General features: G+C 39.6%; 2 protein-coding genes across 2 annotated transcripts; both read right to left on the bottom strand.

Annotated features, from left to right (window-relative positions):
• Positions 1–12857: 12857 nt before the first annotated feature.
• Positions 12858–16034, bottom strand: LOC104929459 (trypsinogen-like protein 3). The gene is made up of 5 exons (XM_010743990.3): positions 15944–16034; positions 15721–15859; positions 14522–14775; positions 13453–13589; positions 12858–13328 (listed from the first exon to the last, which is right to left on the bottom strand). Exons 1-5 carry the CDS (start codon positions 15981–15983, stop codon positions 13128–13130), a joined length of 771 nt encoding a protein of 256 aa, XP_010742292.3. The 5' UTR covers positions 15984–16034; the 3' UTR covers positions 12858–13127.
• Positions 16035–18981: 2947 nt separating this feature from the next.
• apoc2 (apolipoprotein C-II) lies at positions 18982–20316 on the bottom strand. Its single transcript, XM_010743991.3, has 4 exons — positions 20236–20316; positions 19900–19962; positions 19629–19785; positions 18982–19527 (listed from the first exon to the last, which is right to left on the bottom strand). Exons 2-4 carry the CDS (start codon positions 19946–19948, stop codon positions 19437–19439), a joined length of 297 nt encoding a protein of 98 aa, XP_010742293.1. The 5' UTR covers positions 19949–19962; positions 20236–20316; the 3' UTR covers positions 18982–19436.
• Positions 20317–22654: the final 2338 nt, after the last annotated feature.

Genomic DNA, 22654 nt, shown 5'->3' with positions numbered 1-22654 from the left:
CTGTATTCTCTGCGTTTTTATTCCCATCCCCGAAACAGGAAGCTGCTTTGGCATTTCTTTACCTTGATCACTGTTTTTTTTTAACCACAAATTGAATTAAATTTGTTCTGATTTACTGTTTATACTTTTTTAGAAACGCAAGGTTGTGTGGAAGCATAAAATGTTATGTCTGGCTACATGAACAGGCAACTTACCATCTTCAAAAGCGCAAAATCCTAACAGAAATCAAATTGCTACTGATGTAATTCATCCGCATGTGTTTTTCATACACTTCCTAGATGACATCTAAATTGATTCCTCGCTCGCACCAAAGTTTAATCTCCTTGATATAAACAGCATTATGTAAATTTCCCCCTCTCGTTGATTGATCCCATGATTTGTTGTGACAGAACAGAAAAATCAAGGAAGCTCTTGTTTTGCATCGATAACTGCTTAAGGGATCAGCTCACTGCCAACTTCATGATGCAGCGTTCCCTCCACTCGCTTTCATTTTTAGAAACGAGTTGAAATTAAGCCATCAATCATCAGCAGAGCGATGTGAGGCTGTGTGCACAGATCAGTAACAGTTAGTAGGACACTTATCAGTAGCAGTTATAATCGTAATTGGCTATTTGAAAATTCATATATCAAAACCAAGCATTAATCAAGAGAAGGCATGAAAGAAAAGATCTAAACTAGCCTTCACCTTAGAAATCTTCCCTCCCTCTAACATAAGCTTACGTAACAGTGTGCTCTAACCTTGCACCACTTTGTGACTTGTGTTTTTCCCCCACAGCATGCATACACACAGGCTTTCTAGTTACGAGCCTATCTGAGCTATTGTCCTGGCACACACCCCCTGCTCTGCTGCGCTATCCATTAGGAAATTAAAAGTCGCCCATCAATGTGACCTGCAAAAATCGATCTGTGTTCAGAATACAAAGCCGCAAAGATGGAAGCAAGCACAAAGAGCGTATTGGCAGATAGAGGGGAATTTATGGTGAATAACAGTGTCAGTGTCATCCCCTGCTGATGTAACAGAGGTGGGGAAACATGTCAGCATCATCAGGCGTTTTAGACTAAAAAACCTGCAATGAAACCTCTAAACATTTGCTTTTCCACAAAGCAAATAATCTTAGATAGACCAAATTTGTGTATAGGGAATGTAGAATGTATTAATTTGATATTACTGGTAATTATATGTAGGCTGAATCTCGACAAAAAGTAGCATTTATCATCTTGTGATACCATCTACCTGCCCCACCCATCAAAAATGTTCATTGTATCCAGTCTGGGCTATTGCAGAAACATGGCGGTGGAACATGGCAGACTCCACGTGTAAATTAATCAATTATTATTATCAGATATACTAACGAACATAGTTGTGCATTTTGTATTATAAAGTAATGGAGTATTACTGGGATTAGTATGTAGTCACTGTAACTGCTTAAAGTTTAATCTGTTACTCAAAGTAATAATGTTATTAAGTAATGCCTTACTGTCCAACACTATCACAGTTGAGTTGAGGTAAACTGTATAGCCACCTTAAGCTACAGGTCATGTCAGACCAGGTACTGCTGTAGCAGCAAAACCCCTGCACAAGGTGTCTTTTGTTGCTTATGAATTCAGCTTTTCATTTGAGCGTTGAAGATTGTGTTATTTCCTCTCTTAAAAGTTACATAGTCTTGTTTTAGGCGTACGAGCTCTGTGATATTGTGACGAGTAAATGTATGAAATATAAACACTAGTACAGTGAAACCTGGCTTTAAGTGTGTGATCAAAAGTAAGTGTTTTTTGTATCTTGCCGTGTGATCCTCCCTTTTTTTGTTTTTACAAAGAATGAGAGGATCAGTGCTTTTCAGTCTTGCTAACAATGAGAGGGATTACTGCCAAGTGTCCTTCCCTTCCTTCCTTCCTCCTCCTCTCTACCCGCTATGAGTTTTCATACTGCTTCCACTGGGTTTAGTTACAATAGCTTTAAACTGATTTAGCCATTTAGTGTCAGCCTATTGAGGGATGACAGCCACTGTCTGTCCCCTCCGCCTGCTCCACCTGATTCTGATGGCTACTCAGTAGCACTTGGCTCGAATTCAGCTCAGAATACACACACACGTAGAAATAGACACACTATTATGCAGTGCTGTTGAGATGGATCCAGGTTGCGTAAGGCTCTCATGACAGCCTTGCTGACAATATGTGCTCCATCATCCTGCATAATCAGCACACACATGCAGTTTGAGCATACGACCCCAAGAGCAATGAGGCTAGAAAAAGATCAGCACAGTAGTAGAGATTAATAGAGGACTGGTTGTGTCAAGGGAGGAAGGGAAGGAAGAAGATAATTAATTGAGAAACTTACAAGTACTGAAGAAAAGGGGGAAAAGCTAAATGGAGTGAACTGAAAATGGATTCAAAGGCAGGATGGGGAGGGGAACATATTGACGTAGGAGATATATGTAGTATAGTGACGGTTAGTGTCAGCGTGAGCGGAAATGAGAGCAGTGATTGGTGACGAACAACGAAACAGGATGCCTTGTTAAGATGTCATAAATCTGCATTTGCTCTGGGCTTTTAACTAACATGGGCTCCAAGTAATTGAAACAGGTGATAAAGGGAGGAAGGGAGGAAAGGGAGGTGGAGGATGAAGGGAAGGAGGTAAAGAATGAAAGAGAGACGGGCAGTGATAAAGAATGAAAGGACGCTTGTGTGATAAGTGTGTTTATCTCCCTCAGTCCTAAGGTTTAATATCTTGTGTGGCCTGAATGTGTTTATTGTCTGGGTGTGATTACAAGAGACAGAACAGGCTACTCTGTACTCTCTGTGTGTGTGTTATACGCACCTGTGTGAGCCTGCATTTATCTGCTGTATTTCTGATATCTATCTCACAGCATGGAAGATTTGTTTCATTGATTGTATCTGTGAGTGTGCTATTAAACCGAGTGGCGTCTGATCCCCCGCCATTCGAGCATCTCGCGAGTGTGTGAGCGTGTGTCACTCACAGCCAGGCTACCTGTGGGATGTTTGGTTATTAAGGCACAGCTTGGTGTGCTTTCATTTTAATTGGTTAGGTTTACTTTGTGCTGTGTCTGAGGGAATGAGAGGCAAATAGAACCGAGGGAGATCGAATTTCCAGCAGGGTTCACAAGCTAAAGAGTGTAAAAAAAAAAAAAAGAAGAATAAAAAAATATGTAGTGTTGGTGTGTAGAAGCAAAGAAGTGAAGATTGTGAGCTGTGTTTTTGTGTCACTCCCTCTGAGTTCATCTATGGAATGATGTGGTCAATCCACAGGGGTCAGAGGTCACTTAAATTTCCCATGACAGGCTAAAGTTAGCTCCAAGATTCTGCTAAATGATTTAAAACACTATTTTTAATCAGAACCATTCAAAACCAAAACCAAGTTCTGGGAATTTGCCTTTGTGGACTAATTTTTTTTTGGGGGGGACATTTTAAATTTTCAGAAATTTTATTAGGTAGTTTCACACCTCTGTGTGGTTACACTGAAGGTTGACAGAACAAAAACCATACTGATCTGAAACATCAAGGCTAACCAGGTTTTGCCAGGTCGAACCTGTCAACTCCTTCTACCGATCGTTAAACAATACGACAGCAGGAAATCCATCATAACGGAGGAAAATATTTCAGTTCCTCCAGACACAATAGAAGCAATACACCAGAATAAAATGCAGCTTACTGTAGCTGGGGAAAACATTTGCTGGGTTTCTAAGGTAAATAAATGGGTAGTTGGGAAAACACTAATAGCTCTTCACAACATTTAAATTAAAACTATTTTAATTGGAGTCACAGAAGCTGCTAGTATATAACAACCCGTCTAGACTGGAATATTTGTTTTAGAGATATTCAACGATAAACTTCCTACTTGTTAAGTATAGATGTAGCAAAATCAGGATGAACTTTCACCGCCGACTGCTCCACCTCCAGGATGCAGCCATATGTAGTTTCACAACTTCTGTTGTGAAATAGTAATAGTGATGTATATGACACAGATAACCCGTAATGTAGTGTATTAGTATATTTTCACTGAGGTCACAGAACAGAAACCTTGAAAATATGATGCCCTCCCTACATGTAAAGTAGTCTTCATGCCTGGAACTTTATGTCCTAATTTATCACAAGGGCTTATTTAATCTAAATATTTCATTTGTTTTAATTTATGTCGACCTTCTCCCGAAAAACGGGGTGGGTGTTAAAAGGGAGGCACATGAGACCAGGCATACTTGTCAGAAAGAACAAAACATGATGGAAAACAGGACCATCAATCAGATTGAAGTCTAAAATCTTCTGATAAACTGCCACGAGGGCTTCACATCGGCATTCTTGATTATGATAAAATGTAGATGCATTAGTGTTCACACACAGTCACACACCATGAATGCTAGATTTATTGCCAAAAGCAATAAAAAATCTCATGGGGTCCAGTAGAGAGAAATGGGGGGGGGGATGGGATCAGAGAATAAAGTCAGCGTTAAAAGAAGAGGAAAGAGGGAGAAGGGCCCAGAGGAGCTGAAGAACAGCTGTTGAGTGCTGCTCCTCGGAGAACTTCTGTACATGCAACAGGCTCCTCCCATTGGCTAGCATTACAGCACAACAGCTGCCTGGAGGACAACACACGCGCGCACATAGGAACCTATGTTTTTTAGTGATGATTTATACACATCACTCCTATCTCGAATGTGTGCTTGTGTCGGTTTGTGCTAAACCGGTGCTCTTGATATGGCTAAGGGGCATGTTGAGCTGTGTGGCATTATGAAATGGTAGCACATTCTTCGTACTTGACCTTGTTGCCAAAGTCTCTCTGTAGAAAGCACACCTGCCCGAGGCCACACACACACACACACACAAACACACACACACACACACAGAAAGCCGAGAAAAACAGCAGTTGCATTTACATCATCCAACGGTATGCGAGCCTTCATCTTTCTCTCCTCTGTGTCTTCATTTAATTTCCATCACACATGCATAAACATGCACACACACACAGTGAAATGTGTTTTTTTTTCCCTTGTGTGTTGTAACAGTAATAGCGGTGACAGTGAGAGCGACTTAGGGCATCCCAAGAGTACACCTGATAATTACTATCATATGCTCCACTGACTTACTAATGGAGCTTTGCCATTATATCCTATCATGTCCTCCTTTTTTTTTTTTTTGTTCATTCTCATATTCACCCTCCTGTCTTTCCTACAGTTGGGAAAAACAGGATCTTATGTGTGTATGACTTGTTTTATTAAACAAGGGTAATACTCAATTCTGCCCGCCTCATTTAGACCCGCATTTCCATTTTAAAACTCCCCTTTTGACTTCAACTTCTAGTTCATGCTTCCCATTCACCCTTGTGACCTTCCCTACTTTTTTTTTTTTTTCTTAATGGAAAAAACGACCAGCTATCTGGTGATGAGAGAGCTCTGCTTATTACAGAGCCGGAGGGGTCTTATCAAGCTGCTCTGTGCAGTAATAGAAAACACGACATGAGCGTTTAGTCGCTGACAGCTGCTGTGCCAGTGTGTCTACCTGTGTCAAGGTTTTCCCCCTCCTGCATCGCCTCTTTGTGTGTGTGTGTGTGTGTGTGTGTAAGTAAGGATCCATGGTATTTCTCTTAGCGGCATCCTTATCGGCTTATCGGACCTGTCCACTTTATTTGATGTTGGATAAAAGGACATGGGCTCTGCATAACCTCTCACACACACAGCAGGGGAAGAGTGTGTGAGAAAGAGAGAGTATGTGTTTTTGTGTGAGATGTTTCACAGACGCTCAGCTACTATAAGTATGCGTGTTAGGGTAAATTATTTTCTCCCATAACCCGCAGACGCTCCTCCCTCTTCCTTGCACTGCCTGGCAGTGCCTGTCTCTTGTCCACACACACACACTATATATTAAAGTACAGTATATTTACTTCCTACACTCATTTGCTCCCACTTTGACCTCTGTACAGCAATACGAAGCTGCTTTAAATTACTTCTTAAGAATCTTAAGAACAACCTGTACTGTATGAAAAGTTGTGTTAGGGCGTGCTTCTTTTCTGAGCCACATGCTGTAGGGTAACTGGCAGCATGGGTGGGGTAAGAGGGGCTAACATTCCTTACTAATTGCATGAGTTCGCCATCCCTCTCTTCCCTCAATATTGTGTGTGTGTGTGTGTGTGTGTTATGTGTGTTCTTCTGCTATGTGCTGCAGAATAGCTTGGAAAATTGCCACTAAGACATGTGTTTGTGGAGTCGACCTTTGCCACACAGGGTCGAAGCCGGGGTTAGGTTTTACATTTCAAAGGTTAGCTGTCATGCTACAGTAGGAATGAGGTCAAGGGTCATCTCAAAGGACATTTGTCCAACTGCGATTCTGCTTGAAGGTGCTCTCTGTCTCTTGAAATGTAATATATATTTTAATAAGACAATGCCTGTATGAATCAGTGTTAGTTTAGCTACATTTACTCAAGATGAAGTGCAATATTGATTAAATCTATACCCAGCCCATAAAAGAGTTTACATTTGTTGTTTCGGTCCTCGGGGTAGTATTTCTAGTCTGGTCTTCGAAATCCTTTGCTGCACAGGAAATGATGCATTAATCCTTGTGACAGAGGCTAGTTTAAAATACATTGAAGAAGAAGTTGTTTGTTTGCAATGACAGCTATCGTGGCTGTACATACAAAACAGATCCACAATATTAGCATGTGGTTTAACTTCATGGGATTGCATTAGATGATGTCAGACAGGAAGATCTTTAGATCAGTTTAAAAGCTGACTCTTACTGGTAAGTCCAATGATCTCATGATCTACCAAAATAATTTAGTTAGTTTGTTAGCATTCATATAATAAGGAACAGGACCGGATATCTTTTTAGAGGAAATAACTAAAACTCAAACATGATCAGAGACTTCTCCAGCTTGAATAAGTCAAGCTCTACTCTACAACTTCTCTGAAACTTCTATGATTGCACGTTTTTCAAAGTTATTCACCTCCCAAACCCCCGAACTCCACTCCCTACTACTTGCACTGACAAGTCGTTTCTGTTTCTAATTTAATTACCAGGGATAAAAACTCAATTCTGACATTAAAACCCCCCTCTAGAAAGTATTTTACTTTTAAGAGTGGATATCATCGATTCTTTTTGTTTTTGGAGAATCAATTCCTCGGCGCATCTTGAGAGAATCTTGCCATATGATTTATTATTGATGTTTCTCGGGCGTGATGCAGGAAAACTCAGCTACAGCAGGAGGAGGCCACTGAGATGAAACAAACTATGATCAGCCAGCTGTTCAGCCAACATACCTTTTGTTAGAAAAAGTAACTCTGTCTGTGGCATTTTCAGTGTTCTGTGGAAGACATTTTCCTGCAGGCGGGGAGTTTCCAGGTTTGCACTGATATATGAGTCGACTTCTCTCCCCTGTGTGACAGACCTATCAATGAGTCGCGGCTTAGCTCTGGGGGGTTTGTCAGGCTTACCTGGTGTTAGCGATGGGACATCTCTCTCTCTGCTTGGGGGTGGTGTGTGTATGTGTGTTTTGCAGCAGAGTTGAGAAAGCATACAGCGTACATTCGATATTCGATTCACTGCAGTGAGCAGTTGTAAACAGCATTACAAACTGTGTATCTACTTGTGTACTATCATCGGGTGTTAATTTTACTGTCTCCCTGATGTAAAGTGTGCCCCCAGGTGAAGCTTTCTTACTGCATTCCTCACAGGCAAACACATAAGTACATTTACTCGAACACTTTGAGACATGCTTACACGCAGGAAACAACATGTTCTGGTATGTAGCAAGAGCGTTCGCCAATCCACAGGGATTATAGGCCTTCCAGAGAAAGAAAGATATACTGGAAAAATTACAGAGTAAAAGGGAGGGATGAAGTACTGTGTATCCATGGAAACGGAGCCTGTCCGTGGTGTTTTTAGGGAAGTGTATGATGATTGCAAGGGGAGGCAAATGGATTCCCTGTGGGGTTTACCTCTTTGTAGCTGTGGCCCCTTTTTGAGAAAACCATTACTGAAATGCACATGTGTATGTCTTTGTGTCTTTGTGTGTGTATGTGTGTGGAGGCGAGGGGGGTTGATTTGGAGTATGCATGTTCTGCCTATCCCCTTTCTGTCTTTCTGTTTTTTTGTGGCACAAAAGCACCTTCTCTTCCAAGCCTTCATTCCCACTTCGATTGTAAAACTCAAGGTGTTAACTGACAAAAGTACCTGAAGGTATAAAAGATTTGGGGTTTTTTCCACACTGGTGGTGCAACAATGCAACCTGATCCCATTCTGACCCACCGAAAAACATTGAATGTGCCTTAAAGACAGTTTATTGCATGCTCACTGCCTTAACGGCAAAGAGACTTGAAATCTGAAACACCTTCTGGCTAAATTCTGTATAGGCTAAATGATTTGTTAGTTACTTTCCAGCTTGGAAGAATCAGGTGTTCCCTGTAGAATACATTTATTTCAGGAAAATTGCCTGCTGTTGTTGCTTTTCTAGGGAGAAATCAATACAAATATTATTTGTTAACTCTCACCCACTATCAGTCAGATCTTAAAGAGACATCCTAGAGTATGTTTGAGTTTTGTTTTTGTTTTGTTTTTTTGTCATTGCCGTGGGCTTGTTGTTATTCAGGTGTAACTCTGTAAACGTGCAGACATTCAATAAAAATATATGTTATCATAATCACATATTCACATACAGTATGCATGAAAACATTCAGTCTGTGGATGCAATAAATATTAGAGAAGGGAAGGGTTGTCGTAGCCCTCTGGTCATTTTTGTGTTGATGTATTGAGAGTGGAGCTAGTGTGTAGCACAGAATGTCCCCATTCACTGCAATGCACTTTGTAACTGCATTTACTAAACAGCCTGTGTCCACCAAGGTGCACATTCTCATTTAAATGCACAGCAATATCCAATATGAATGCATAATGCCTCCCCCACCTCTGTCTCTTACTGACACTCACACACACAGGCAGGGATAGAGTGTGTGTGTAAGGTTTGGATTGTGCAGTGGGTGTGAGCGAACTCGCTGATCCACTGTAGTGCTAACTATGATGGAGGGAGTGGGAGAAAAGCAGTGTTAAACTAAGTGAGGGATGGTGTGTGTGTGTGTGTGTGTGTGTGTGTGTGTGTGTGTGTGTTCATTATCTCATCAGCTCTTGCATTATCACTCTCCACACACACAATCGCACACTCTCATGAACACATGTGTTAGCAAAACATGATTTTAATTACTTACTCACTCACTTGCTGCCTCTCAGAGCCACATCCCACACCTTTGCACACACCGCATCCCACACATACATGCACAAATGCAGACGCTGCTTCCTCTCATTGTGCTCTTGTAGCTATTAGGCTTGTGTCATTAAAGCTCTTCAGGCTAATTATCTACCCTGATGAGCCACAGGTCTCAATGGGACGACGGGGAGAGATCAGACATGATTGACTTGGTCTGTGCTACTCTCAATGAGCCATTAGCCTAGTGAAACAGAAACACCCACATACAGTATATGCTTCCACAAAAAAACACACACATGCACAGGCAAGTCAACCTCCCATATTAATTTACATCTTTGTGAAAAGACCTGTCAGTTGTTAGGAAGAAAAATTCTATGGTGGAGGGATAAGTGTGAGTGTGTGCACGCGGTGTGCACTTTGCCTCTGTTTGTGAATGTGCATTTGAGTGTGAGTTCGTCACTTTTCCTCTCTCATGAGCCAGGTGCCACAGGGGAATGCTGGGAATGTAAGCCGGCGATGAGTGATGGCGACAGTTTGCCAGAGAAACAGAGGGAGATGGAGGAAGGAAGGGAGATGCCTCGCATTTACAGATATAGTACCAACCACTGATAAGCACTGTCACACCGCAGGAAAAGGATTTCCCCCTATGGACCATCGTTCTTTTTAATTCCCTCATTAATCAGTTTATGCTATGATGTTTTGACAATTTGGGATGATATTTGTTTTCAATATGGGCCGTGCATGCATGCCTGAGTTATGAAAGTCAGAAGAGAGGGGAGGAGGAAGAGAGGACATTTAGAAATTGGGAAATTATTTACAGCATGTATACAGTAAGGAGGGAAAGGAGCGATGGTTAACCATCAATAAAGTTAAAAGATAAGCATATTATAGCTAACTGAGCTGAGAGAGAGGATTCCACAGTGAATCCACAATCAAAAGTGTTTTTGTCTGAAGGGTAGATTCAACAGAAATGGAAAGAAGGAGAGAAGCTCAGTGGGAGTCAGACTTGTGTCTAGAATTTATTCCAGGGCATAAACATCCCTCTAACCACCAAGGTCATCTTATCTTTACAACTTCTGATAGTGTTGGTCCATTAAATTCTGGTGGGAGCTTAGGAAGGTGCTTCTGACCTCCACAGTTCAAGAAACAAGGTGTCATTTTGAATCCAACTGTATTCTTAAGCAAAACACAAAACTATGCTGCTTGTCAAGACAGGCGTGTCTTAAGATTTTTCTTTTCCTAGAACCCCAAATGGAATGAGACCTCATTTTGGGCTATTACACAGAAAAAATGTTGAGTCTGAATGTAGTGGATGACAATTTCCTCCTGAAGTCAGTTAATCAACCCTTGGAACTGAGATATTTGTAAAATTAGTAATAGTTGTCTGTCAGCGGTGTGGCTCTAGGGATGGAAAAGCAGCATTGTCAGACAGTTGGTTCTGCACAGACTGAAATATCTCAACAACCATTGGATGGATGGCCATGAATACAGACATTCACAGATCTTTGGTAATCCCCTGACTTTTCCTCTAGTGCCACCATGAAGTTGATATTTAGGATTTGAAGTGAAATGTCTAATCTAACTATTGGATGGATTGCTGCAAAACCTGGTGCAGTTGAACAATCATGTTCCTCAGAGGATGATCTCCTAACTTTCATAATCCTTTAACTTTCCTTCTAGCACAGTCCTCTAGTTATAAATTTTAACTTCCATTTGTATTTTGTGCTCATTAGCAAATTCTAGCATGCTAACCTGCTAAACTAAGATGGTGAACATTGTACCTGCTAAATGTCAAAATGTTTCGCATTGTCTTTGTGAGCCAATATCATGTAGGTGCATCCTCGTGGAGAAACTTGCCTGACTCTCATATCTTATAGCATAGTCATTTCCTTCCTACTGTACTATATATCACTGTTTAACCTTACTGAATGGCTTTGACTCACTTTATATGCGAAGGAAATGAAAGGAATTCCAGCTAGTACTTACAGAAAAGAAATGGTCTGTGGTGTTTGCAGAAGCACATAAGATGACCCATTTCAGTTACCAGAGAGTTCACTTGGAATTTATTAGGGGGATGCTTCAGATCTCTGAAAAAGTCTTGTAAAACGAGGAACCTACAAGCCATAACAAACTGCAGATCATTTTGGATTTGGTATAAAAAGAGACCAAGAAGGTATTTTGTATTGGGTATCCCACCTGAGGGAATAAGTAAAGTATATATTGTATCTATTACAAAAGCTAGAAATTACTCTCACAGAAGCTATTATATACAATTGGTGTCAGACAAATCCCCCAGAATTACAAACAATGGCTATCGAAAAACAAACAGCAGCTCCTAAAACTCATACCAATTAATATCACACTGTTTTCTGAAGTGACATCCCAGTTACCAAAGTCAGCCCCTCAGCTTGCCTTCTGTCTCCCACTGAGGTGGGAGAAGAGGGGGAGAGTGGGTGATGAGCGGGAGAGAAATGCTGAGAACAGATGGCGGAGTGGCCCCTATGTTCAGCTGCCTGGGTGATTATGGACACAGCTGTCAGTCACTTCTCATGTAAGTGTGTGTGTGTGTGTACGTGTGTGTGTTTGATTTTGTATATTTATGAAGTGTCTGTACTTTGTGTGTGTGTGTGTGTGTGTGTGTGTGTGTGTGTGTGTGTGTGTGTGCCTATAACTCCCCCGTGTGTTCTCCAGTTCCTTTGTACTCAGTGTGTCTCGGTAGTGTTACATTAGATCCCTGCATTTATTGCTATAACATATCTATGCGAACATATTGGTGTCGTTGCAGCACTCAGATCTCAGATCAGAGATCACAAAACCTTGTAAAGAATGTAAGATTCATGTCACCTGTTCTTACTGTCAAGGCTGCCTGCCTGCCTGCCTGCCTGCCTGTCTGTCTCTCTCTCTCTCTCTCTCTCTCTCTCTCGCACATTATGCTCCTTTATTATTGGGCTTTACCCCCATCTAGTGGTGCTTCACAGTAATGCTGCTGTAATCTTTGCCGTCTGAGTGTTTGCATGATGCCAGGCACACCTCATAAACAGTCATTTCATTCCAGTATTAGTAACTTGATGGTTTCATTTCAAAATGACATTTCTACTATGTTTAAAATGGCATTTACCCTTGTAAAACAAGTTAGCTTTCTGTTACTGACACTAGACCTAACCTTTGACCAAGTTACAGTTAACACTAAAGGCAAACGCATTGTTGGTCATGTACCAGTTATTTTGGAGATGTGGGCTATTTTGCTTCCATGACATAAAAATAATAATGTAGGTGCTTAAAAATTACCACTGGATAATGTCTCCCTTGCATACAATTTCAGCAAACTTGCAATACAAAAAAATAATTGTCTTAAGTAATCAACTGGGGGAGTTTCATGGCGATATCATGGTGTCACCTGTACTATCTGGCTTTAAAAATTGCATGTTAAAGTTACCATGTCTGCATTATTTGATCTTTTTGGCCACTTAAGGCAAGACAGGCTGTGAACACAATATTGATGCTAGTATTATGACCATATTACATATTTTAGACAGACTAACATATTATACTATATGCACACATCCAGTAAATTGAGTAATATTACAATTAGTTGTAATACAATTAGTTTGTGCTCATGTTTGATGTTTCCACCTGATGAATGAAATGAGAATCGTTTTTTATCAAGATGTAGTAATTTTTATGTTCAACGTGTAAAAACAAAACAAACAATCGCTGTCTATGTATAATTCATCATCACTGTCTCCTGTATGCACAGCAGCATGTGTGAAATTATGATTTACTGAGGGGGAAAAAAAGATCTGAGCTAATTAGCAGCTATTAGCCAGCTGTGTGCTGAGGCAAATGAGGAAAAAGGAGGAAACACAGAGTAAAGAGTGTACTAAAATTCATAAATAAAACATGATTTCTCAGAACATATGACATTTTATTCGTTGTTGTTTATATTTGCAGGTGTTGTTCCTGCAGTGGTTGTCTGAAAGTAGCTGTCCATCACCTGGTTGATCCACCTATTGTACTTGCACATCTTGGTGTAGACGGTGGGATTAGCTCGATCCCTGCAGCCATGATTGTGCCACTGCAAACCCTGCAGCTCGCCATCGCACACCAACACACTGCTGGCATCATACTGCAGAGAGAGGAAAGGATGAGGAAAGGGAGACAGTTGACAGGTTAGATTCAGAGCTTAAACAAACGTAGAAGTGAGATATACAGCAGTCTGATCCACTGTTCCTTTGTGTTGTGATGCTCACCATGCAGTTATCTGTGTGTTCTTGCCCAGCACAGACCATGCCATCACTCCAATACAAATCGGAAGGGAATGCGCGCTCACAAGTCTGGTCATTCACAATAGGCACCGTTATACATTTCAGCTGTTGAGAAGGACTATCTGTTTCCGAGAAAAAGGATGTGTTATAACAAAGATTAATTTAAATGATCTCATCTGAATCTGTAACATAAGTACAGTTTAGTCATTGTGATATATTCTGTACCACCTATCAATGTGTCACTCATTCTTTGAGTGACAAAAGCTTCTTTCTATCACCTCGGCAGGTCTATGGATTACTTCCCATTTCTTTGCATTACCACTTTATGCACCAGTGCATAAAGTCTAAACCTTGAGTGAGTACTATTTTCAAGGTCTACCTCTTTTTAATTAGTGTTGATCACTGACCGGGCATTTTGACAGCCAATTATAAACTCCTCTGATTAAAGAAAGCCATTTTTAGCCGTTATTAAAACAGAACGTTCATGCCTTGTTAGAGCTGCAATGACCAGAATATTGATGAGCTTTTTAGCAGGTTCATACCCACCTGCTGATTAGAACCCAACATTCCCCTGAGTCATGGTGAAAATGTAAAAATAATTGTTGCACAGTTTGTGTTTCTTTCTTTTTATTAAGCCTAAGTGTCCGATAAATGTTTCCTGCTGTAAAGTGAGTTGTGCCACTCATTCCCTCTTGTCGCTGCATGTGTCTTCAAGAGGCCAATAACACTGTATTAACTTATTTCACTTGAACAGGAAGGGTTTTTCTAGATTAAAGATCCACTATGTTGTGTGGTACTTGAAACGAAATGGTTCTTGTTTGTTCTGAAAACTTTTTGTGATTTGAGTCATCATTGAATCATTCAATGTAAAGTACGAAAAGCTTCAGTTGGATCAAATATTCATGGGAAAGCTGTAATAAATATCATAGGACAGGGAATACTTGGACTGGACTGGATTATAGGACACTGCCTTTGCTGCAATTATACTAAATTCTGATGTGGTGGCAAGTTAATGAAGTCTAAAAGCCACAGTATCACCTTTAAATCCACTTACAATCATTTGGGATGGTAGATCCCCAGCCGCTGACATAGCAGGTCTCTCCAGGCTGTGGGCAGCGTCTCGGCAGAGGGATGGGCTGAACATACTTGGTGAAGCGAGCAGGTTCGGCCAAACGGACCAGCGTGAGGCTGTGGAGGCTTGAGCGGTAGGGACTGTGAGGGATTACGGCAGCAACTCGAATGTGCTGCTCTGTGCCCTCCTCCACTGTAATGTCATGTTCCCCAAGAGATACAATGGCGTTGCTGGATCTGCAAGGACAGGCGAGATAGACTCTAATTCATTAGGCACAGGCAGACCTTTCATGGCCTATGACCGAGGAACAGTAAGCCTGAATCAGACAAAACAGCAGGTTAATAAATGTGGTGTAGGAGGTACACAAGTGAAATTTTGGCCTTTCTACCATGTAAAAACAACGAATACAAATTTGATTGACGTGTCAGATTGTAATAATACATCCTCTTGACATTTTGACATTTCACTGCTACAAAATGGTAAAAACAACTTACAAAAATGTGTGACCTATTCATTAATCACTTTTATGAGGCAAACAAAAAAATACAAAACTGTCTGCTTTTTAATTTTGACAGGACAATTGTGTGAAACTGGAGGAGCTGAAGACTGAAGGCCATGCAGCAAATTGAATTTAAGTTTTAAAAAAAAGAAAAGAAAGAAAGAAAGCAAAAAACTATTTCTATTGAATTTCATGTAGTTTAGTAGAATATATCAAGCACCTCAGTTGCGCTTTACCGAGGCCAAATGTAATTTTACTGCTGACATTTTTAGGAAAATTAAATTATCGTGCAGCTATTAGAATGAAATTACTGCTTGACCAAAACAAAAGCAACTCTTTACATTCAATTTTTTGTTTTGAATGACTCTGACAAGCACTCAGAGCATGTAGACCTCTGCTAAAGTCAAATGTACAGTCTTCTATGGTATGCCCTGTGACTTGGATCTGCTCCAAAATGTAATAGGTTCTTTGTTGGTCCATACTACACCCCAACACTAAGTTTCATGAAAATGTGGGTCAGAAGTTTTTCTGTGATCCTGCTGACCGATAAACAAACAGCAGAACAAACATAACCTCCTTGGCGGAGGTAAAAATGTCTGAACACACTGGAACAAGACACAAAAAATGATGCCAGTAATTCAAGCAGTAAGTTTTCATTTGGCACAGTCAATATTACACTTACGTGGGTGAACATGTAAAGGAGGTTGCTATCCACCATTGGTTAATGAGAGCTCCACTGCAGGAACTTCTTCCATAATGCAACCTGACCTGCCAGGGTCTAGAGTGAGGCTGGCAGACCTTGTCCTCCAAGGGAGCCGCTCCTTTAATGGACAAACAAGACCACAAGAAAGTAAATATCTATTCTAATATTCATTTATTTTTATTTATACATGGTAAATATCTACCTGCAAGCCCCAAAGCAACCACCAGAAGGAGAAGACTCATTCTGTATGCCTGTTGTTTTTGTAGTGTTCCTCTGTAGTTCTGATAGTTTGTGATTAATCTGGCTTCTTTATACCTGCGAGTGTTTTATTACTATCCAACATCATTTTCAGTTCAGAAGTGACCTTTGTAATAACCTTATCAGAGAAATGTTCCACATCCGTACTTAACAATACATTCAGTTAGAGTTACACATCTTTTTTACCGTAACCTTCCTTTCCTGAGAACAACAAAGATCCTCATTTGCTGCGTTTGAAAGATTTCGCTCAGATATAATATATCCAGTTGTAGTTTTTGTGTTTTGATGATGTCTTTTTCATAGATGGATGCACAGATTCTTTTGGCTTGGTGGGCTATATTAAAAGCATTTTTTATGGTTAGCGTTTGTTTTGCAAGTAATAATGTAGGAGATAAGAGTGGATATATTATGCCCACTATTGTTTATAAAGTTAATATTTTACCATCATGCAATTTTAATAAGCTTGTCTCACGCAGATTGATAAGATAGACAGATAACACAGATTGCTCAACTTGTTTGGTGAAACCAAAATATTTGCTAATAATATTCTCTCTTCCCAAAAAGACGATTAAACATAGGACCCTCACAAAGCTAGTTAACATTTCAAGAGCTCAGTTTTTGTGATGAGATTCTTTGTTTGAAGCACAAATTGCGCCACTCAGACTATGAAACAGCATGGTTAACTCATTAAATTCCTCTGATCATCTGTTTTAAAAAAATCCTATACTAAACCTTTACCAAAGAACTTTACTAAAAGGTCAGTTTGATCACAAAGAAATTGTTCAGGTTGACATATTATTCCTTCCCTCAGTTATTTTTTGTCAAATACATAAAACAAAGCACAGAATACCAAACAGTCAAGCCAATAACAACGCAAAACAATCAATGATATGAATAAATTATTCAAATTGCCACTTATAATATGAACAAAATTAAGACAAAGCTGTTAATTACAGCAATACAGCTGTGTTTCACACAACCATCCATAATATTAATAAAAAACTAAGACTAAAAGAGAAAGACAATATTAACATATTGTCTACTCTAGGGATAATTAATTGTCTTTTATCCACAAGTGGGATGCAGTATGTTGACCAGGCTACTCCAAAACAGCTGACAAATATTCAGGTATGTCTTTCATAATGAAAGCAGACTGTGTAATATCTGAAACTGTTATGCATATCAGTGACACTAGTTGAAGTTTAACAAGATCATTTTATTAGCGGCAGACCATATGACTGCACAATGCTGAAAGTACTCAAGAACACAAGTGAATTAAATACACTTGATTGCTGGGCTGACAGAACATTTCCTTCTGATAGTGATTGCAATATGCAGTGAGCAGAACAGATGCTGAACAGATGCTGATCAAGTGTAACTCCTGATAATCTGATCTGATTAACTTGATCAATCAACTTGACATACTGATTTCAATGGTTTTTATTGACCCCGTCTTACACAGCTTGTAATTCAGCTCCTCACACATTGGTGAGAATATTTCTAAAATCAGAAAAGTAGCCATACTATTTGTTTTACCTCCTGCCAGAGAGTCAGGGGTGTACAATCATAACATTTAAGTCTGGCAACCAACAAATTATGAATGATGACATCAACAGCAGAGCTGAAATCCAGAAATATAGCTCCTATTAATTTACTATTGTCAAGTTCTTTGCACCCCTTATCCATCACATTAACCGGGACAGTCCTGTGAAATAACCCAATCTGTAAGCATGTTGACACTGAGCGAACAATTCATTATTCACAAAGTGCTGTCCAATCTGTCTGAACATGATTTTTTGTATGATTGTTCTTTAAGACAGGGAGCAAACTCATAGATCTGCTGTTCTCTGCAGCTGACAATATGCCACTTAAGAAACATCTGTTTAATACACATAGCAGGACTCTGCTATTCAGATTATGGATTGGGGGAAATAACCTTTTTAGCATTTTGTTTATAATTATGAATAATCTCTTATATTGTACAAGAAAGCATGACAAAGATGGGTTATCATAAAACAAACTCAACAATAATTCCTCAATTTTAGCAATATAAAATGAATTAAAGTAGGTCCAGATGCGCCATTGGATGTACCCTCTCACTTTAAAGTTACATCCTGTTTAGGTGTGGAAATCTGATGGATGGACAGCTCTGAATAAAGATGCATCCAAAACAAAGCTGAGATTGTAATCCAACTCCGTCAAACCACATTTGTAAATAAATAAATAAATAAAGTCAGGGACACAATAAGTTATGACTCTTCTTTCACTGTGTGAAGTAAAGAATCTGCGTTGGTTTTAGATGCACACAGATTAAATCATATTAGAGCAAAGCCAAGTCTGATCACAGATCACAGTTGAGCCAAAAGATCTGAGTCAAATTCTGATACCAAATACAGAATGCAATTCTTCCACATGAAATCTGGACAGATCTGGATACACAACAGGGCCATGGACACCAGGACCTGCATGTGGCTCTACATCTAAATTATATGTCTGTGCAGTAAAAGTAGTGGCAGTAGTGGTGTTTGTTCGTCCACCACAGATTTGTATTCTGTCGCTTGTCTGTATGGTACAACTGAACAAAATGATGCCTGAAAGCAAATTTATCTCCTTTGTTTGTGTCAGCTGTAGCTTCAAAAGGAGCCACATGTTGTAGATTCATTCATTAATTAAAAATCACAAAATGTGTGCATCTCTGGCTTTCACAATCCGCAACACAAACAAAACTTTGCAGCCTTTGCTGTTATCTCTGTTGGTTTCTTTGCACTCACATTTTCACATGTTGTTTCCTTTAATCTTTTATTAATTACAACACAAGTCTTTGTTCGGGTGCTGCCTCAGCTGATAAAGAGTCTGTTGCCTCATCATCGATTCATACAGACATAAACACGTGTGTCAATGAGATCAAAGAAAACACAGGTTTTTACACAAAGACAGGAGAAAAATGCAGAATTTACTACATCAAACTGTGAACCACAGACATTTTGTTTGTAGAAATGTATTTATTTCAAGATATGACACAAATATTTAAACTTACTCAGAGACCATCACTCAATTAAGAGGAAACATAAACACCAGTAGGTGGCGATGTATCATTATTATTTGCATTATCTTGTTGCTTTTCTAATTCTGAGACCCATGGAGAATATTGTTGGTACATGATAAGGTGCTGTGTGTCCTCTGGTTCTGTCCTCCAAGTTGTTCTGTCCAGTTCCTTCGTGCAAGATGTTCCCATTGGATGGTTATCATTTACCACCAGTTCTGTGGCCAAAGAAAGTGCCACAAAGAGCTCATAGGGTCAATGTTTTTTGAAGATGAGGTTTGAGATTCGGAGGCTTAGATGAGGTGAAATTTACAGATGACATTTAGGCTTTTTGTGTGGAACTTGAAAGTTCTTACTCTGTCCGAAAAGGTAGCTGAGGTAATTGGAAATCAGTTTATTGCTGGGTATAAAACATGTGAACAAGCTGATCCTGAACGATGCCTGCATAGGTGGACACAGCTGTGGCACTATCGTCATAAAAATTCCTATAGGCGACACAGAAAGAGAAGATTTTAAATTTTAAAGATACATAAGAATCCACACTTTTTTTTACTGCATCAATGAATCTGCATTTAAAATCTCTTACTTTGCCTTCTCCTCCAGCTTCAGACCCTTGATGCGTTCTAGGTATCCACTGGCAGTGTTGACAGCACTGTCATAGTAGGTCTTGAAGGTACCTGTGACCTTGGCCACAGTCCCCTGATCCTCATCAGTCTGCCTCGGCACACGGAAGCTTTCAGCGCCTACACAGGCCAGGTAAGAAGGGTCAAATGGTACCAACGTTTTCTCAGTGAAGCAATACATTTTTCCATCACTGGTTTATCCTATGAATGTAATTTCATGAAGAAGGCACTTACTCAGAGCGAGCAATGCAACCAGCACAGTAATCACCAGCAGCTTATTCATTTTGTCACTCGTGTCTGTGAGGAGAGAGAATTAAGAGACATTTAAAACTTACCTCACTTTATCCACTAGGGTGTGACATTGTCATACATTTGTCCACGTATGTGTAGCTGATAGATTTATGTCTATATTAAATGTAAAAGCCTGTTTTTTCACTCTTTTAGTATGAAATCAAGTTTTCCTGTCTCAAAATCTTTTTTTTCTCTCAAGTAGTCTCATATCTATGAATTTCCATGCATTTCTTACATTCTACCTCAGTCAATAGTTGAAATAGAAACGTCAGTACTCACTATATTTCTCCTCAGAAATCACTGTGATGAAGAAAACAGAGTACGAGGCACCACTGACCAAACCTGTTTATATAGGAGCAATGTGTTGACTTGTCGTTCCTAGAGCCAAAGTACACTCTGTGGTAGATAAACCTAAGCTGTTTTCCTGTGTGAGTGTGTTTGTTGGAGTATGTGTGACATGATAAAGCAGACATTATAGCTATCTCATGTAAACAGGAGGATGCGAATGAAGCATCAAAAGAGGTTTTAAACGCAATCAAAACCAACCAAGGAATTTGATTTCATAAGCACATACAGGGGCCGAAGGAGGGCTCAAGTTGATACATTTACCACTAACTGTGTGTACGTGTGACTCTAACTCAAAATATACCACAACCATTGATTAGGTTAGTGGTTCATTAATACAGCACGCTCTTACAACTTGCCCTATTCACAACTTTCATGAGGGGGTACCTGCAACTTGCATAATTGTGATGAGTCATCCTAAGTCCTGTGAAGATGGCCAGAAGTCTAGAGTGTGTTGAACACGTCACCCGGGCAATTCATGTTATGAAATATTTTTGTCAGCTAGTTTAGATTTATTAGGCCACAGCTAAAAGACACCTATAACTTATTTTCTATGGATGTTAATTTGACTTATTTTGTAAAAATAAATAAAGAAAAACAAAGAAAGAAAAAAAAAGTTTCTTACTCATCAGTGGGTTCTTAATCAGAAATGGAGAAACATCTGTTTTTTAAGCAGAGGACTTACTTGCACAGAAACATAAAATATTTTTGTCTCTCGCTCGCTTTCATGTGAATTGATTTCAAATGAAACTCGGAGTACAAAGTGCACTCGCTCACTCATTATTGGCGGTAAATATTGTGGCTCTGGTTAATATGTGCAAAAATTTGTTTGTTTGCTTTGGCAGATCAAAAAACAAACAAAGGTGATTGTTTGTCACAGTTTTGTGAAAAACAATCGCCTGTGTTTGTTTTTTTTTTATAGCTAAAGTGAAATAACCTACAAACCCTCAGGTTTTTACAACAGTAGTTTGTGGAAGCTTTAGATTTCTTTTCATGTGACTTAAGAAACTAATTGTATCTTTTAATTAGCAAACTTCAGCACAAGAACTTAATTAACTTCCCATCTACCTGTGTTACTCAATTAGATCTTTTGAACCTCCTGTGTTTTAGAAGTCCTTTTCTCTGTAATGGCTACATGTTGACTGAACCCTAAATAAACATCCCAGCCAATCATGTGATCCGGCCTCACATGTCATGTTGCTTGCGACCAGAGCTCAGGTCAGTTTGAGGACAGCCGTGGGTGGCAGAATGATTCAAACTGTCTGAGAGTTTGTGGTTTTGATTAAATCCAGCTGATTCAGTGCTGCTACAGACGACATTAATGGTGTATAATGGTGCTGCTGATACTGTAATTTTACAGTTGGGGGATTTGTATATTGAATCAAAATGTGAAAAATAAGCCACAAATGAAGAATTAACACATCCTGCTGGCATAACATGGCATCATTCAAAATGACCTCACGCTAAATAAAATAAATGCTTTAAAAGCTCGTGTTTTCAGCACCTTTGTTTTAAATAAATAATACGTTTGAGGGATGATTCAAGTGGTTTTGTACTTTGATCAATGAGACACATCAATAATTTTTTATTATAGGAATATGGCAGATGCAAGAGCATCTGTGTTTACCACTGTAAATCAATTCAATTACAGTTTTATCAAAGTGGCAGTTCCAAACAATATGACTGAATGATCTTTGTGTATTTCATTTTATTTTGTTTATTTTTGTTGTTTTTTTAAACTATAACTATAACTATGTGATAGCAGAGTCTGGAACAACTTTTGTTCTGCTCATAAAATAAGAAGATGGGATAAGTTATGCCACAAGCTTTATGATATTAACCGTGGAAGTAAACCTTCGATCTCTGAATGAAGAAGTAGACCTCAAGTAATTTCCAGTTCATTTTAATGAACACATTGTAACACATATACATACACAATCATACTTTGGTTAGTGTATACAAACACAAAATACTGTACATGCAAAATTTGCATAGGTGTTGTTGTTGACTTGTTTGCCCTACTTTTTAACTTGGTGTGATTTGGCAAGGATATTAATTTGAAAAGAGGCAAAGGATTGTATTTGCATTGTGCATTGCTCTTCTCAGCCTAAACTGGTGTAGTTTCTATGAGCTAACTTCTATTACAGGCTGCTGACAGGTGGTGTGTTCCAGTTGGTCTTCTTTACTCAGTGGGTAAGTATTTGTTCAGGTAGACCTTGATGTGGTCGATGGCATCGCTCAGGGCATCGCCAACGCGTGGGCGAAGGTAGTGTCCGTACAGACCCAGCACTGCTGTGCGGGTCCTGTCAACCAGGGGACCTACCTCCTCACCCAGGCCACTGCATAAATCAGG

The sequence above is a fragment of the Larimichthys crocea genome, chromosome XIII, assembly GCF_000972845.2.
Source record: "Larimichthys crocea isolate SSNF chromosome XIII, L_crocea_2.0, whole genome shotgun sequence".
Classification (NCBI taxonomy): domain Eukaryota; kingdom Metazoa; phylum Chordata; class Actinopteri; family Sciaenidae; genus Larimichthys; species Larimichthys crocea.
Note: the sequence above shows the minus strand (reverse complement) of the source record. Positions and strands in the feature narration are given on the sequence as shown.

What these genes read in the sequence shown, in the direction of transcription:
- LOC104929459 (XM_010743990.3), bottom strand. Translation starts at nt 15,983, where the DNA reads ATGAGTCTTCTCCTTCTGGTGGTTGCTTTGGGGCTTGCAG. An exon ending in GGTTGCTTTGGGGCTTGCAG is followed by an intron (nt 15,860 to 15,943) that starts GTAGATATTTAC and finishes TGTCCATTAAAG; the next exon opens with GAGCGGCTCCCTTGGAGGAC. An exon ending in ATCTACCATCCCAAATGATT is followed by an intron (nt 13,590 to 14,521) that starts GTAAGTGGATTT and finishes TCTCGGAAACAG; the next exon opens with ATAGTCCTTCTCAACAGCTG.
- apoc2 (XM_010743991.3), bottom strand. Translation starts at nt 19,948, where the DNA reads ATGAATAAGCTGCTGGTGATTACTGTGCTGGTTGCATTGCTCGCTCTG. An exon ending in GGTTGCATTGCTCGCTCTGA is followed by an intron (nt 19,786 to 19,899) that starts GTAAGTGCCTTC and finishes TGGCCTGTGTAG; the next exon opens with GCGCTGAAAGCTTCCGTGTG. An exon ending in AAGCTGGAGGAGAAGGCAAA is followed by an intron (nt 19,528 to 19,628) that starts GTAAGAGATTTT and finishes TGTCGCCTATAG; the next exon opens with GAATTTTTATGACGATAGTG.